Source organism: Eulemur rufifrons, chromosome 28 (assembly GCF_041146395.1).
Source record: "Eulemur rufifrons isolate Redbay chromosome 28, OSU_ERuf_1, whole genome shotgun sequence".
In the NCBI taxonomy this organism is placed as follows: Eukaryota; Metazoa; Chordata; class Mammalia; order Primates; family Lemuridae; genus Eulemur; species Eulemur rufifrons.
This window is the reverse complement of record NC_091010.1, coordinates 58,038,724-58,050,022: the sequence shown is the minus strand read 5'-3', so window position 1 is coordinate 58,050,022 and position 11,299 is coordinate 58,038,724. Positions and strand designations below refer to the sequence as shown.

Genomic DNA, 11,299 nt, shown 5'->3' with positions numbered 1-11,299 from the left:
TTTGATATTCTTGAGAGGTTTAGCGTTCTGGGCATGGTCTCTGATTCTGGCTGCTTGTGTCCAAACTCCAGCTATATTCCTTGTTAGTGGAATGATTTGGGCAGTTTCCTTAACTTCTGTTTCAGTTGCCTCATCTTTAAAATAGAGACTATGATGGTACCTGGATCAGAGGATTATAAGAAATCAATGAAGAGATGCCTGTAGTCCCAGCTTCTTGGGAGGCTGAGGTGGGAGGATCCCTGGAGCCCAGGAGTTCCACTTCAGCCTGGCCAACATAGTGAGACCCCCGTCTCCAAAAAAAAAAAGAAAGAAAGAAAGAAAGAAAGCAAAGAAAAGTAAAAGAAAGAAAGGAAAAGAAAAAAACCCAGTGAGGGGATCTTTGTTCAGTGCCTGCAGAGAGTGAGCCCGCAGTAAATGTGAGTTATGAAACTGAGATATATAGTGACCTTATGTAATAGGAGTTGTTCATTTCTTAGAAAATTCAATAAAATTTAATTTTCAGTCACAAAAATAATTTCATGGGATCCACCTGGAAGTCATAAGCAGAAACGGGGCCTAGTAGCACAGAGATAATTGTGCGTTATAAAGACCATTTCTAGATTAAGCTTTCTGTTTAAGGGTGTGGTAAACTGTGAGCTCCTTTTCGTTCTCGAAACTAATGTCTTCAACAAAGTCACAAGCTGAGCTTGGGTTGGGACCAATGATCTGGTCTTAGAATGGAATATCATAGGAACACAGATTCAAGAGAAATGACAAATCAGCACTTAACTTTTTTCCTGTGCCTGTCTAGATAAGGTCTAGAAGATTCTTCTTCCTTATTGAATATGACCTTTGAATAAATTTAGTTTTTATCTTTCCCAATGGAATCATTTTTCATACAGAATTCAATTTGCTTCAAGTTTCTGTCTCTTCTGCTTAGGTTAAAAGATGAGGCCAGGGCTCTGTGAATGTTTTGTTGCTGGTATCTGCTATTTTTCACCCTCAGCTCCATCATAAATTACACTGTGGTAGGCTTCGTCTTCTATTCCATAATTGCAAAGCAGGCCCAGGCCAGGTCTTTTAACATAATCTGTCATTAGGTGTGCTGTTTGCCTTGGAACACGGGAGCATCTATGTTACAAGGGCATGATGGCATCACTACAGGTCAGACCTTGATTGCAAACAGAGCCAGGCTTGCCGGCCTACCCTAGCCATTCAAGATGTCACTGGGCAGAAGAATTGTCCTCTTTGTGTTACAGCCTTACCAGGGTCATTGCCGCTGCTCAAGTGGAAGCCAATACACTGAGACAGCAGGGGTTACAGCAAAAAAAAGAGTTTAATATCATGCAAGGAGACGGAAGGAAGTTCTCAATCCATCTCCTCAAGAGTTTGGAAGAAAGGGTTTTTGAAGATAGGTTGGCAGGCAAAGGGCTAGGCAGTTGGGTCTGCTGATTGGCTGGGGGGAACCATAGGGGTGTAGAAATTGTCTTCTTTTGCTGAGTCATTTCCTGGATGGGGGTCGTTAGACCAGTTGAGTCAGTTCCTTGTTATGGGCCATTGGTCGGGGTGGGTCAGTGGTTCCACTGGAATGCAGGGCCTGGGAGATGTCTCCAAAAGTAGCCTTAGGTGTCACAAGGGTGATGTTATCTCTGGGATTAATTAAGAAAGTTAAGAATCTTTATGACCATGAGCTATGTGACTCCTGAGTAGTGGGGAAAGCAAAGGAGGGGACAATGGCTGGTTATACGTACATATTTTAACTATGCCTAGACCTCTGGAGGGTTGAGGCCTCTGCCGCAGTTCCCACCTTGTGGCCCTTTATTCATTTTATAAAGGGTGATTTCACTTGAACATTCTATGTGGGCTTGGACAAGTCCCTAAGTTCTTCTGGCTCTAAGACTTCCTATCTTTGAACTATGATGTAAATTATCTCTAAAACCTCTTCTAACTCTCTCCTTTCTTTCAGGAGTATTTTCCAAACTCTGTTTTGTGGAAAGCTAATAGTTGTGCTGGGCTCTAGGGGGTTCCTGGCCAAATAAATTTAGGAAATGCTTCTTATCTTATTCATTTCTTAGTTACAGATGCACCTGCATATTAATACATATTAAGTCCATAGTTAAGAATTGCTTAACAATGCTTAAGCATTTCTCAAATACAGGTGAATATGCAATTTTAAGCATTTTTATTCATTAGTTTTACTAGCTGACAGTCACTTTCTTGTGAAGAGTTCTAGGAGCATGGTTTGGGAAAGACTTCTGCTCTGGGTTTCTAAGATGACTGAGTTATATAAGATAAGGCACACGCAGCAGTGCCCCTGATTTTAAAATGATATTGTATAAGCACGATTTCTATTTAACTGGAAAGTGGTTGTGCATTTCAAACATTTCTTAAGCAGTTGGTTTCTTGAGTCTAATAAATCGCCAACCAAATTATCTCTGGTTCAACTAACAGAAGTCAAATTTAGAGCACTATGATCAGGATGGAATTAATTTCTTGGTTAACTGTTCAAAAAGTCAAAGTTTCAATATTGGTTTCCCTATTTCTCCTCCATCCCCTGTCCTGCCTTGTGAAAGGCAAGGAACCCATGCAATGCAAGTTGCTTTTAAGCTAGAACCCTATTTTAACCTTGGAAAATAGCTGCAGCACTACACTTGTTTCCTTCTTCCCCCTTTCATTTCAAATCACATAGGAACACTACTTTGAGATTTAAGGGAGTAGGAAAAACTAGCCTCTGTTACATTTTAAATGAAGGCTAACAAGAATAAAAAATGCAACTATCAGAGACTTCTATTCCATCCTTATGGTAAAAATTCCAAGATACTAACAACAACAAAAAAAATTCGAGCTGAAATATGGAATCAATGTCATGAGAATGCTAGGCATTAGGCGTCATCAGATTTCAATAAACGCGACTGGCCTTTTGGCAGCAGCTAACCTATGACAGTTATGCAAGTGGCAGGCGTTTGATCAAGGCGTGATCCAGTTGCGACTGTGTCTGGCCCTGGTGCTGCAGCCACGTCAGGAGGACGTTATCAGAGGCACCGAGTTCCAGGCAGTGGTGTGGATGAGGGGAAGGGAGCACAGCGTGATCCATGAGGATGGCCATTCACCAGAGCCAGTTCCAAACGAAACAAAAAGGCCACAGAGATGGGGAAAAGAGTAAGCCAGGAATCTTCACTTAATCAAACTTTGGATTTACCAATGTGTTTCAAACAGTCTTTTCTCCCCAGTGGATAGATTATAGGCCTTAATCTTAATATCTCATAATGGGTGCTGGGGGTTCCATCATTATTAGAGGAATTAAATGTTTTACCCTCATATTTAATTATGCCAATTTCCTTCTATCTCTCAGCCAATGCGTGCATCTGATGCTGAGGTTATTTGTCCTACATGTCTTTTCCCATTTAAATTGTGTCTTCATAACTCTTCTAATATGCAAAATCCCTGGTGTTCAAAAATAACTGGGAGAAAAGTTGGATTGTGGGTGGTGGATAATCCAATCCAACATCAGGGCATTACTGACTAATGGAAAAAAATGCCTCTTTCCTGAGTCTTTCCGGGTGAGGTCATTGTTTTCAGACAGTGTGTACCTAATATAAAAAAATGCTCAAAGTCCATGCTTCATTTCAAACCAGTCCTTTGTCAGGAAACTGTTTCCAAAGCCATAATGAATAACCAGGCTGGTAGTAAAAAAAAGCCTCTCTGAGTTATAGTATTTTTTTTTGGAATCCTAGTATTTAAAAAAAATAATAAAAAGCCCATCTGGTGGAGATGGTAATTCATTAAGGAAAAAGGAGGCAGAAGGCCTGGGAAAATCAATCATTTTCTTTCTTAGTTTCATGCATTTGGGTTTCTGTGAAATGACAGTGACCAAAATTTGGATTCCGGATTATGCAGAGTGGAGGAAAATCCTAGGAACATTCTTGGCGTGTTTTAATCGCGGCTTCCCAGAAACGATGGTTTTCTGCCCGTGTGGTGTCAGTGAGCTGATGGATGTGCTCTTACAAGTGGTCTTTAGGAGCGGCAGGAGAGACAGGATGGGGAGAAGAAGGGCATGAGGACTCTGTACGTGAGGAAGGAGCTAGACTCACTCAGGAAACTCCTCATTCTTCCTGAGCTGGCCCGGCACACCCACAGGGGGGCACACCCCTCCCTTGAGTCCAGGTCAGCCCACAAACTCCTGGGAGGAGAGCCAGGGCCCCAGCCTCTCCTTTGGGGAGCAGAGGCAGTCCTTCTGTGTGCCAGCCGCCTAGGAAAGAACAGCTGAAACTTTAGAGCTTTATGCATGTTAATGACCTTGGCAATGACTGAGCTCGTGGACCCTCATCACAGCGCTGGAGACTGCAAAGGTTTGCCTGTCCGTTTTGTAAACTCAGCATATAGGCTGTCTGGGGTGGACCATGTTTTTAAAGACGAGGAAAGATACAGGGCTTTTCCATTTGACAAAATAGCTTTACACTTATAATACGCTAACACACTAGATAATCTATTTATGTGCATAGTATATAATTGTATACAGTGCACATCTTATATACCAATATATTTACAGATGTATCAGTCACATAATGGGATGTTAAAATTGACTATGATTGTTTTGTGGCAGAAGCCCAGCTCAATTTAACCAATAGGAGGTTGATCTCTTGGGCACTTTAAAAGGTATCCTTGGGGACTGTGGGTAAACACCTGCAATACCATTTCCAGGTATTTTGTCTGAGTTTGGATGCCATCTCTAGAATGGTTTCCCTGCAATTGGGTTTTATGGGTGAGCTTGTGGGAGGCTGGCTTCAGGAGCATCTCTGCTGATCCTGCCAGCATCCCCAGGGGCTGACAGCTGACACCACATCCAGAGGGTGGCCTGACACAAGCTTGCAGCCTGCTCCATTGGAACCAGCAGACTGTGGCCATCGGTTGCTGATTCTTTTGATACTGGACCCCTTAAAATAAGAGAATGTGTAACTTATTTTGGTTTCTGCAGAGTAGACTAGTGGGTAATTCCAGATAAGGCAGATGGGCTTGGTTCCTTCCTCCTTCACTTCCGATCGCTCTGCTCTTCTCGGTTTCCCGGGACCTCTGGTGAGCTCAGGTTTTCCTCCCTACCCAGGACTTGCGGGACTGGGGAGCCTGGGTCTGCTGCACTTCACATGTACACACTTGTTAAGAGGCACAAAGGAATTCAAGGTTGGCCTGCGCTGTAACTGATGAATAATTCATGGTGTCTTTGTGTGCCACAAGATTTTCTCCTATAAATGAGCATTATTCTGAAAGACCATGCTCATTTAAAAGTCTGGTAATGTGGTTCTGTATTCTTTAGCAATCTGCCTTAGACATTTACTGGGAAGACAAAAGTTGACAAACTTCAGAACAATAAAATTTAAAGCTCTAACAATGGTCCCATGTGGGCAGTAAGCCAAGACCTCTGCTCCAACTTTTCTTCCCCTGTTCTTTCTAAACAGCAGCATCACCTGATGTTTACAAAAGATTCTTTGACACTCTCTGGGTTCTCCTCAAAGATAGAATCTGAATTTCAATAACAACATTATGTGTATTAATTAGAATGCGTTAATGTAATACTGTATTTAGAGTCAAAAACTATGATTCTATAACTTTCCTAACTGAAAAGGGTCTTAGTGATAAAAGTAGAAGGTCTCCAGGTGTCTATATGTCTCTATTTAAATAAATTTGAAGTCCTCTGTTTTCCTGGCACTGTATAGAGAGTGGATTTTAGTTTGGATTTCCAGGAAAGATAGGGCAGATTTTGGAAAAATCTTACATGGGAGAGAGACTGTAAGTAAATAGAATAAGCCATATATCTAATTATATTTTCAGTGGCCAAACCAGCAAGAAAAACTTCATTTATATTCCTCATTTTTTACTACTCTCCTCCTTTCTACTCCAGGGCATATTTTTAAGGTATTTGGAGTCTTTCTACTTGCTGCCAGCTGGAATCTACAGAATGTGCATCTCTAGAACACTCAACAGTGGACTTGAATCTTAGTTGTAATTAAATTGGAAGTTGGCAAATTCTTTGAGACTTAAAAACAGGCACACCTTATGTTTGGAACATAAAGGGTTTCACTACTCTGTATTGTTTTAAAAGTATTTTTCTGTAGGGAATATTGACAATACATTTTAATTAACTTTTTTTTAAAATGGAAGGATATTTTGGAAGGATATATAATAAACAAGTCTGACCATGCTTATATTTTATTTCTTATTCCCAGTAACTGATTCCCTGATGTTTTAAAACAACAATAAACCTTGCAGCTGCTCATCTATCCCTTTTTAACAAGAGTAGATTATCCGGTCCTTTCTCTCCTGGCATACCTTGAAAGCATTGGCTAGTTAGATAGCTACTCTAAAGGATATACTTAGAGCTAGTGTTTGCATACAATTAATAGTAATTTAGGCATAGGAGCTATCCAGCCTTCTATTTTATATTAAAAGCTGACTGCTGACACATGCATCATTAACATACCTTAAAGGTTGGGGTGATAGCCAGGATAGCAATTCAGAATATTGGGACTTAACAAGATGTATCACTAAGTGTCATTCATTTCCAAAAAGGGGAAAAAAATGCAATGTGTTGACTAGCGCTCCTTTTAGGTTTCAGACAAGAGAATGGAAATGCTGGACAGGTTTTTCTGCTTTCAGAGGCAGTCACAGCTGCCTCTGCAAATGAGCTCTGCCAAAGTCGGTGACCAGTGGGTCAATCAGAGCATGACATTGCCAGGAACATGCCTGAGGGGTGAGAGCAGGCAGCAGCCCTGGAGCATTGAGCACTGAGTTTCCACAAAACAGTCAACAACAACAGAATGGGCTTGGAGGGCTTCTGCCTGAGTTGCACAATCCCCAGGCTTGTGACCACACCAAGGTACCTTGAAGATCTTAATGGTATAGAAACTCCCCTAGGCTGGTATTACTCATCTTTATAATATTTTTGCATGGGAAACATATGTCATGCTGACATGTGAGTTGGAGCGGTATAGAGAGTTGGAAGGGGATGCAGGATACACAGTGATCTTGGGGAAAAGTCAGCATTTAATGGAGTGGTATTATTTTGTGGGACGCACATCTCTGTTGACTATTTTTAAATGGTTAAATGGCCTACTGCCACCATTTTTCATATATAAGGTGATGTTGGCTGTATGACCACCTAAATGCACATACAGACTCATGAATTTAATCAGCCAATTCACTTTTAAGGCTCTTGGCCTCACATCTTTATTACTATTTTTTTTTACTTTAAAGTTACTCTCACTGTACTAGTCTGTCTCTAACTGGCAGCTTCATCAGGGAGAGTCTGCTGATGTGTCACACCCTGGACTTGGCCTTAGAGCTGTTCATTAACATTGTGTGTTATAATTAATTTACTAAGCACCTTTCGACAGGTGGCAGGCAGTGTGCTAGGTACTGATCAGCATAAATCTCTGTCATTTAGAATTTATAATCTTGGAAGGTCCACTGGCATGTATGGGCCAAAGAAATGCCGGGCAACTAACCAACATGAGACATTATGTGATGACTCTGAGCAGAGTGAAGAATGCGAGTAAATGATGTGAGAGGACACAGTAACCTAAATAAGTCACCTAAAGTAGTCACCGAAAGAAGTTAGGATGCTGGCTAGGGAATTCCCGGAGGCTCCTTGGGATGTAGGTGACCCTGCTGGTAACAAGGGCCAAATCTGACCATGGGTCAGTTCTCACGTTGGCTCCAGTATGAGGGAAGGTGTCTCTTGTCCTCAGGAGCCATTTCTGCCCCCTCCCCACTGCCAGAGCCACAGAAGATTGGGGATTTATTTTTCCTTTGCTACCATGACTGTTCTTTGGTGAATTTCAAAGTTATTTTCTTAATATAAATGTACAATTGTGGACTTGTAGAAGGAAAGCATTATCCTTTTGAACACAATATACTGGCTAAGTGCTTGAGCTCTAAGAGCAGAGCGATTTAGTTTAAATCACAGCTTTGATCGCTACTAGCTGTGTAATTTTGGGCAAGTTTCTTAATTTCTCTAAGCCTCAGGTTCCACATCTATAAAACGGAGGTAACAATACTGTCTGCTTTATAAGATTGTGAGGATTAAATGAGAATATCTATAAAACTCGTGGCACAGTGCCTCCTCACACGTCATAATGAATGGGTTATATAATTAGTAATTATAGTTCCATCCGAGAGATTCAGATTCTTGCAAATTATTTATATTGTAGAACAGTACTATGGAATCCAAGCCCTTGATTCTAGTTTGGCTATTCCATTTTATTTTTATGTGTGTGTTTTATTTTGTTTATTTTTGATTATACAAATGGTGCAAGCATAAGTGTTTGTTGTAAAAACTTCAAACAGTGCATGAGAGATAAAACCTCACCTTGCCCACCATCCAAACCTAGGGGGCAACTGCTATGATCAGTTTTATTATTTATTTTATTGTCATCGAAGTAACACATGTTTCTAGCTTTCAAAGTCAAAGAGCGTCTTGTCCCATGAATGGAGACAAAGGAATGAGAGAGCTGAGGAGTGTAGAGTTTTTTTGGTCTGACTTCCTAAGATGACCAAAACTGTGGCCTTTCTGTTACAAAATGTGGCCTTTCTTAATGAGACTTTTTGCATTTTTATATCCCATGGTTAAATAAACTTGAAATCATTACAAGGTTTAAAGTATTTCTAATTTGACCTGTTTGGCAGGGATAAAATTATTAGTATACAACAGAGATCTGGTAAGACCCTAGAACAAAAGTCAGCAAAATTTTTCTGTAAGAGTCAGGTAGCAAAATTGTAGGTTGTATGGGATATGTGGTTTGTGTCGCTGCTGCTACTGATGCTTCTTTCTCTTTTCTTTCTTCTTTATTAAACAATCCTTTAAAAATTAAAAGAAAAACAAAAATCAACATTCTTAGTTCAGAGCCTGCACAAAATGCGTCTGTGGGCCAGATTTGGCCTGTAGGCCACAGTTTGGTGACTGCCCTGGAATATCTGAGGAGCAATGAATGCGAAATAAATGGCCTCATCAGATTGATCCAAATGCTTGCGATCACTGATACTGTCTCCCTGGCTCAATCGTTCGCTGGACTGGAGGCTCCATGCAGGAAGAAACCATGTCCAGCCTGCTCATCACAGTGTATCAGTATCTTCTAGTACAACACCTGGCACGTAGTAGACATTCCACAAAAATTTACTGAATGAAAAAGTCAAATAGTACTACTGTAAGGCTTATTTTAAAAATTAGCAATTTCACTGGTTTCTTCTGCTACATGATGGCTTTCAAATTTTTAGAGTGCCATTTCTAGACTTTGCATTTAGTTATTTCCTGTTAGGAGTATAAAAGAGTTAAATCCTAATCTTCCTTTGTAGTAAATCAATAGATAATGTCTACTACGAGAAAAAAAAACCAAGAGATGGCCATATAAGCATCTTATTTAGAAAGATGGAGTTAAGTACCAGGATGAACAGCTAAAAGAGTTGAAAAATGTTGCCTCCTCTCTCTCACCCCATCTCTGTACACAGGGGTCAGGACTTGAGATCTTCCAGCTTGGCAGAACATCTCATGTCATCTTCACCTGGTAATGTCCAGGCTTAGCCTCCTGGCAGAGTGGAAGAGGAGGGAAAATGGGGTTTAACTCTTTCCCACAAGACTGTCACCTCCTCCTGCTCACAGTATTATCCTTCATCCCTGCTTTCAGCAGTTCCTGGTGCCTCCAGTTTCTGGGCCTTTCCTGGCTTGCCCCTAGTCAATACCTCCCCCTCCAGGTTAAGTTTCAGCCTTTTCCTCTTTGGTTACATTGTCCATCCACTTTTTAGCTTTGAAAATTGTGTCAACATCTCTTCTCTGCTCATGTTCTCCCTTGTTTGTTTGTTTGTTTGTTTGTTTTTTGAGTTTTTGAGAAGGCACAGTGATACACACATGTTCAAAACACCATGTTTAGCCAGAAGTTCACAGTTTCTATAGATCTTAGCAATCAACTACTGTCTTCTAATTATCTCATATTTTGTTTTATCTCCTACAATAGAATTGTCAGTTCATTGAGATTGGAGAGTATGACTTTTATATCTTTCAGAAATCTCAGTAATGAGTACATGGTGGGTGCTTACTAAATTCTTACTGATTAGTTGATTTCTTTTGATATTTGGCTAACAAGGGTCATTTATGTACATTACCCTTAAGAGTATGGGCCCATTAAAAACCATGCCACTAAAAATTTGCAACTTCTCCACTTTTACCTTTAAGATTTCAAAGAAATATAAGTATTAAGGGTATTTTCAGACAAGGTACTCTTGTCTCAATTAGCTAGGGCAGCTTCATAAACTATTCCAAAATTCGGAAGCTTACAGCAATGATGATTTATCATTTTTCATAACTCTGCAGATTTGGTTGGCGGTCAGTTACTGTAGGCTACATTGGTGGGAGTTTGGCAAGCTTACTCACATTTGTAGCTCTGCTCTATGTATCTCTCTTCTTCCTCTTGGCACCAGCTGGCTATCCCAGCCATGTCCTCACCATGGGGAAGCGGAGGGGCAAGAAAGCATGGAGAAACTTGCATGGCCTCTTGAGGCCTAAGTTCAGAACTGGCATATTGTCCCTTCTTCCTTATTCTATAGGCCAGAGTAAGTCATATTGTCGAGTCCAGCCTCAAAGTGAGAGGACATTGCAAAGTTACACGGCAAGGGGCATGGGTATAAGGAGGGGTGATAAATTTGGGCCCCTGATGTAATCTACCCTACCATGCAGTAGCATTGGCATGAATGAACATAGTGGAGACTATAGAAATAAAATTCTTATTCTCAGTTAACCTGAAAGCCTTTCATTCTTGATTTAAAACAGAAAAAAAAAAAAAAAAAAAGACAATTCTAACCCTTAGGGAACTTTCTAACCAAACTTAAAGAAATGATACACAGATGAAGCCAATGAATAAGATGTTTATAGAGCAAAAAGCTAAGAAATACAAGATTTGAACACTTTATGTGACTAATCTAAAGCAAAATTTTCTTATGAAGGGCAAGATTGTAAATATTTTAGTCTTTGTAAGCCAAATGGTCTCTGTTGCAACTACTCAACTCTGGGATTATAGCACAAAAACAGTCATAGATAGTACATAAATGAATGGCTGTTTTTAATAAAACTTTATTTACAAAAACAGGAAGCAGGCATTAGTTTATAGACCACTGGCCTCGACTATTGAAAGAAATAAGAAAGAGTCAGCTATAGAAGAGTTTTTGAAAAATGATTAGTGGTTTCAAAGGCAATAAAGATTAGTTGGGCTTAACAAGATATGTTTTAGAACAGAAGTCAGAAAGAAATTGTACAGTCATTCAACAAATTTTCCAACAG

At 40.2% G+C, this 11,299-nt stretch overlaps 1 protein-coding gene across 1 annotated transcript in view; it reads left to right on the top strand.

Annotated features, from left to right (window-relative positions):
- Positions 1–4,245: 4,245 nt before the first annotated feature.
- Positions 4,246–11,299, top strand: part of ABLIM1 (actin binding LIM protein 1) — a 208,899-nt gene continuing 201,845 nt past the window's right edge. The window contains exon 1 of the mRNA XM_069460730.1: positions 4,246–4,328. Coding sequence (XP_069316831.1) covers positions 4,265–4,328 — 64 coding nt within the window. The 5' untranslated portion in view covers positions 4,246–4,264. The remainder of the gene's footprint in view (positions 4,329–11,299) is intronic.